The following is a 6,495-nucleotide window of genomic DNA, read 5'->3' as shown; positions in this document are numbered from 1 at the left end:
CCCAGGCCTTACGGAGCAAAGCGTCAGCTTTCCTATCCATCTGGTCCTTAAGCCCCCATAGTCTTCAAATGAAAGATCAGAAAAACATCTCCTTAATGTCAGACTGAAAGAGAAATCTCCTCTTATGTCCTCTGGACTGGAACGACCTTTTCTCTGGCTCTTTCCATTCTGACGGGACCATATCTTTAAGGTACTGGTGTACTGGAAAACACTTGGGCTTACACCCCTGAAGACCTATACATTCTATCCTGAACCGGTTGAGATTCCTGTGGTGGCTCAATTTGTTCAGAAGTCAAAACTTCTTTCAACAGTTCCTCAATATCTTCGACTGGAAATAGGTATCTATCTGTTTTAACAGTTTCCTCAATCCCTGACATGGATTCCTCGTCAGATGAAGAATCTGAGTTTTCCCCCTCCTCTTTGTCAGAGACCCCCTGGGAACTAATGGTCTCTAAAACCAGAGGGGGTAGAGATCTCGACGAGACCGAAGGAACCTGGGATATTGCCACTGCTACAGATGTGGAAGGGCCCAAACCAGCTAACCTATCATTAAAGGCTTGAAAGGAGGACACTACCTCCTTCATGGAAAGCATCAATTCCTTTAGGTTAGAAGCAGATTCAGCCCCTGCCACTGAAGAAATACATGTCTCACATAACAGTTTGCTACAGCTATCAGGATGCTTGGATCTACAATTTCCACATTTTCTTTTCACAGGTTTGTCAATCTAGAAAAAAAGAACCACAATAAGAAAAGCATACAAATTACCCTTTCTAAAACATTTACCCCTGGATACACAATCTCTCATTACAATGGAGAAGTACTAACCTTAGGGGATACACAGGACCCAGTTGCAGGCGCTGGATCAGACAGAGCGGGTGCACCGTCCTGAGGGGTGTCCTTAACCTCCATAATGAGAAGGTCCAGGCAGGAGAGTGGTTTAATGAGCTTGGACGCTGTCCCTCTGCTGTACAGCCAGCAAAACATCCCCTGCAGTGTGTGCCTGAGCCTGTCCTTTTCAAACCTGAAGAGACTCGGTGACCAGAAGTGCATCACATCACTTCCGGTTCCGGCGGCGAGACCGGCAGTGCAATCACCGCCATCTTGGTACACCCAAAATGGTGAAAAGGACACAAGGAAGCGCTCTCTGGGTGTACCAAGGACGATCAGGATGCTGGGGGGTGGAAGTTGCAAAAGATTAACTAATGCAAGTAACCACCAGAAAAACAGGGGGCAATCCTTCTCAGAGTGCTAAAAAACAGCAGAAAATACTGCAGACATGGCCACAACTGGTCTGAGTATTCTGAACAAGGGGGGGCCGCTAACCACAGTCACCAGACCAAACGAAAGAAACAAACATGACGGTGCATACTCCTGGAGGTTTGGAAGCACAGAACAACTGAGGGTCAGGGGAGAGGGAGGGGCCTTTTAAATTGTATCTGATTTGTGTTTCCTGTAGAAGGCAGAGCCAATCATCTCTCAAGTAGCTGTCCTGGAAAATGAAGGGGGAAAGATACAGTGGGGGTTATTTACTAAAGGAAAATCCACTCTGCACTGAAAGTGCACTTGGAAGTGCAGTCACTGTAGATCCGAGGGGGACATGCAAGGAAAATAAAACCAGCATTTTACCTTGCACATGATTGGATGATAAAATCAGCAGAGCTTCCACTCATTTCAGATCTACCCCTTAGATTCAGAGCGACTGCACTTCCAAGTGCACTTGCAGTGCAAAGTGGATTTGCCTTTCGTAAATAACCCCCAATGCATCGTTATCTTCATTCAGTGGTGGGCTTTACAGTAAATGATCACTGTGATAGCCAATGAGAGGCTATCACAGTGATCAGGTGACCAGGAACTGAGAGTCCTGGGTCCCGATTGTTAGTACAGGACCTGGGGCTCTTGGCGAAAGCCCAGACTCAGCGCGCTCCTAGCACAAACACCGATGTGTACAGGCAGTGGGGAGGGGTTAAAAATTAGAATCCCCCAGCAAATGGCTGGGGATTTGTATTTTTCTGCCTTCACTATCCTGGGCTAAGCAGCCTTATGCTGGTGCTGGCCCTGACTCTATGGTTTACCTAGGCCCAAGCCGGGCAGACCCTTCTCCTTAGGGACCACAAAAAAGCTGGTCCACCAATTATTTGGTGAGTGTCTCTCTAAAAGAGACATCTGAAAAGCGACAAACTTTATTAAAAATCCCCATTGATTGGACTGGCATTGTTGTTATTTTGCCCGTGCCCAAGATGTGGCCCTTAGAGAACACTCATACCTACAAATGTACACAGGACGGCCATTATTAAAAATGGTGCTAGTTCACACCTGTGCAATGTGTTGAATCACATTATAGAGTCTAAACAGGACAATGTAAATGCATGCTTCATTTATAAGACATTACACGGACTTGTGGAGAAAAGGAAGTATTCCCCACAGGAACTCATCCTTTCAAATCTGACAAAACACTGTCAGATATGGCGACCTATCAGAATTGGTAACGGAAGTGATGTTTCATCACCGCCATCTTGCTACACCCCGCACTCCTCCACAGTAAAGATACACGGAGAAGGGGGCAAGCAGACATCTTGTTACACCCACCGAAGTTTCGCATCTCACAGTTATTTTTAACAGGAGACGGACCTTATATGGTGAAATACAGTATTTAGAAATCCGATGGACTGTTTAGATGTTGAATTTTAAAAGCAGCAGCAAACCTGCTGATCTCACAGGTTTGCTAATGTGACAGAACAAAACTGCTTTTATAATTCAACTCGTAAATAGTCCAATGGATTTCCAAATACTGTATTTCACAATATATGCTCCGTATCCTGTTAAAAATGACTGTGAAATGCAAGGGTGTAACCAGATGTCCGCTTGCCCCCTTCTCCATGTATCGTTACTATGGAGGAGTACGGGGTGTAGCAAGATAACGGCGATGCAACGTCACTTCCGTTACACACTCTGAAGGGTCGCCTAATCTGACGGAACACCGCTAGACTCCTGAACCATGCTGGCTGCACGCTGCTGGCGGCTCTTCTCCCGCTGGAGGGGACCGTGTGGGTTCAGAGCGGGTTATATACCCAGCTCGGGGGCCAAACACACCCGGACTGCCCTGTATGTGCCTGGGAACGCCTCACTCCACATTTCTGCCCAGCGGTACAGTGACCCAAATGTTGGCGGAGCCCCGGCCAGCCACTATCAGCTCATCTACACCTGCCGGGTGAGGAGACGGCTAGTCATTAGCTTTACCATTATACCTTACTTCTCCTCACACTTGCATGGCTTCTTGCGCCCTGTATTAATACTTCCGAGGGCGCCTCTAGTGGGTGATAGAAGGATTCACAAGATGCAATGTCTGCACAGTCTCCAATGGTGAGATTTCTCTCAACTTCCTATTCTGTAGACACAACAGGAACTGAAAGGAATCTCTTGTAGTTGTTACCAAAACGAGTGTCCCCTGTTGGAAAATTCTTCTTGTTTCCTGTTATGGTGACAACTGTAGCATTTGAAATTTCCCCCCACTTTCTGTCCAGGTGAGAATGTTCATCAGGGCCAATAGAGAAGGTGAAGACCCCCCAGCAGGGACAAGTATAGCAATCCACATCCTGGAAGGAGGTGTGCTGGACTCCCAAGTCACATCAGTGGAACAGTTCTGTACTCACTGTGGTGCTCGGGATAGGATAGTTGTCTCCTTGTCCTTTCATTCTGCATAAGAGTTACAAAACTGACCATGGGTCATAGCACCCCCGCCACATCTCTCTGCACACAGCTGAGTAAAGATCCCCAATGCAGTGATGTGTTCAGAGCCAAAGAAAGATTTTTACACTGGAGGGCCCTTCACTCAGGCTGTCCGATCAGGTCCGCCTATCAGTTTTTCAGGCAGACCTGATCGGACCTTCCATTCACCCCGTATGAAGCGGCGGATGTCAGTGGTGACATGTCCACTGACATTCGCCACAGTCCAATCCGCAAAATCCAGACGGATGGTGGTCCTATTTTCCATCCCTCTATTGGATCGGATCACCTGATCTCCCCATAGAGGAGAGCGGGACTGTGTCCATGTCTGCTCTACACAGTGAGCGGAGACGGACCTGTCATCTGCCTGCTCAGCAGGGATCAGTAGAGCGATTCCCCCCATTGAGCAAGCGGATTCCCATACAACGGAGGCACCCGTTCTCCCCCCCAAAAAAAAACATATACTGTGGCTACTGACTTTTAATATACAGACACTTGCCTGTTCAGGGATCCAGCAATGTCCTCACCCGAGCCAAATCTTGAATTGGCTTTGGGTCCAGGTGTCGGCATCTTAGAATATAACTAAAGAAAAAACATTTTTTTTCAGTTTTGGATAGAGTGGAGGGGAATTAGAACTCCTGTCAAGTTTTTATTGCTGTCTGTGCCTCATTAGAGAGATTCCCCCGCTCTTTGTCCTGTACACCATTATCATTGAAAGTGAAAATAAAATAAAATTCAAAATTTTGGGTTGTCCCCAGAAAAGTAATAGAGGGGAAATCTTCCAATAGGTACACTAGTTCTGGTGACCTAGGGGTCCTCTAGGAATTCCTGTAATTTGCATAGATTTTCTCTCTCTTCCTGTTTGGCTATGGGACAGGAAGTGAGGGGAAATCTCCACAGCGGGACATAGATGGTGAAAAAAAAAATCAGACAGAGGTTATAACCCCTCATTACTCTATCCAAAATTAACGAAAAAAGATTTGCCTCTAATTCTACTTTAAGGGAAACTGGCAGTAAAGCCTTCTGGCTTCCTATTGCACAAACGCGAGCCGTGCTGTACTTTGTGACCGGTCCTGCAGTCTTCTGGGATGATCTGTCAAAACCAGGTACCTGCCCACCCCCCCAAGCTGGCCAAAACGAACCTTGTCCCTCACCAACATGTGTGGCTGCTGAGGCTACATATAGCATACCGCACTGTGTTCTTCCTGTCTTGTACCCAGAACACAGTAGAGTCTATTTGGTGCTCAGCAATTCAGAGAAAGCGATGTATTGGCTGAATCAGAGAGGCAGGCTGATGTTACAACTTCTGTCAAATATTTATTTTATTTTTATTTATTTCAGGTACTTATATAGCGCCGTCAATTTACACAGCGCTTTACATATACATTGTACATTCACATCAGTCCCTACCCTCAAGGAGCTTACAATCTACGGTCCCTAACTCACATTCATACATACTAGGGACAATTTAGACAGGATCCAATTAACCTACCAGCATGTCTTTGGAGTGTGGGAGGAAACCCACGCAGGCACAGGGAGAACATGCAAACTCCATGCAGGTAGTGTCGTGGGTGGGATTCGAACCAGCTACCCTTCTTACTGCTAGGCGAAAGTGCTATCCACTGCATTGCACTTAGCAATGAATACTCTTCTAGCAATGAAGAGTATTCATTGCTAGAATACATTTTTTTTTTTTTTTCTGAATGGCTGAGCGCTGATCAGATAGACTATTGTGTTCCAGGTATGAGACTGGAAGGTCTCGGCTCGAACCCGGAACACAGGTGTCCTTTTATGAAAGTGCGGTAAAATACCGCTTTTCAGTTCTCAGGCATTCTCAGAGGAGATCGCTCTCTTCTGAGTGCCTGTTTATGAAAGTGTGTAGATCGCTTCTCATGTTGAGTTGAGGAGCGATCTACAAATGCCGGGAACTCCTGAGAACGGCTCCTCTCACTGTAATCTCGTGTGATATAGCGGGATTACAGTATGAGGAACCATAAAATACAAAGTGTAACACAAATCAGCACACATTATTCCCCAACATATTAATAAAATAATAAAGTTAAATTCCCCCTACACAATATACATTAACCTAATTATAAAAAAAACATTGTTTTTATCAATATTTAAAGATCATACATGTCCCTATTTAAATGTAAATGGTGTATAGTAAATGAATGTAATGCACATATGTAATGCAGCTATACACCATTCATATAAATGCAAAATACATTTATAATCATTAAAATAATTTTAATAAAGTATACAAGTATAAATATTTATTAATAAATTAAAATAAAATATATTTCATAATTGATAAACCTAAAAATTGATAAACTGGTGCAATGCGAGAACACTGCGAATCCACTGCGGGTTCCCGCATCGCATCGACTCACATGTCAGTTCACACTGCCATATGCGAATCGCTGGGGAGTGTCAATACATTGTTAAGGACACCCCCAGTTCAGCTTGCATATCGCACTGCGAACTGACAGTCCGGACATGCGATCCGATTCTGGTCCGAACAGAAAAAAGGGTCCTGTGCGTGTTTGCACCGAATGCGGTGCCATATCAGCCATACTACCTGTACAGCTGATATCGCAACGCACAGACATCGCATGTAATGTGAATGGCAGTGTGCTGCGAATTACATGCGATGCCTGTGCGATGTCCGGCATCGCACAAGTGTGAACTGGGCCTAAAAGTTAACACCCCCAAATCAGTTCGCATATCGCAGTGTGATCTGCAAACTCGGACAGTAATCGAATCACATG

The 6,495-nt window shown here is 45.4% G+C and overlaps 1 protein-coding gene across 4 annotated transcripts in view; it reads left to right on the top strand.

Moving 5' to 3' along the window:
• The first annotated feature begins 2,939 nt into the window (after positions 1 to 2,939).
• Positions 2,940 to 6,495, top strand: part of DNLZ (DNL-type zinc finger) — a 49,582-nt gene continuing 46,026 nt past the window's right edge. For 3 of the 4 annotated variants that reach the window (XR_012236038.1, XM_073599654.1, XM_073599653.1), the window contains exon 1: positions 2,940 to 3,209. Coding sequence is in view for 3 of the 4 variants with exons in the window: in XM_073599654.1 (XP_073455755.1) it covers positions 2,997 to 3,209 (213 nt within the window). In the remaining variant the exon portion in view is untranslated. The other variant, XM_073599655.1, reaches the window with a different exon arrangement.

The sequence above is a fragment of the Aquarana catesbeiana genome, linkage group LG09, assembly GCF_042186555.1.
Source record: "Aquarana catesbeiana isolate 2022-GZ linkage group LG09, ASM4218655v1, whole genome shotgun sequence".
In the NCBI taxonomy this organism is placed as follows: Eukaryota; Metazoa; Chordata; class Amphibia; order Anura; family Ranidae; genus Aquarana; species Aquarana catesbeiana.
This window is presented reverse-complemented; position numbering and strand designations above follow the sequence as displayed.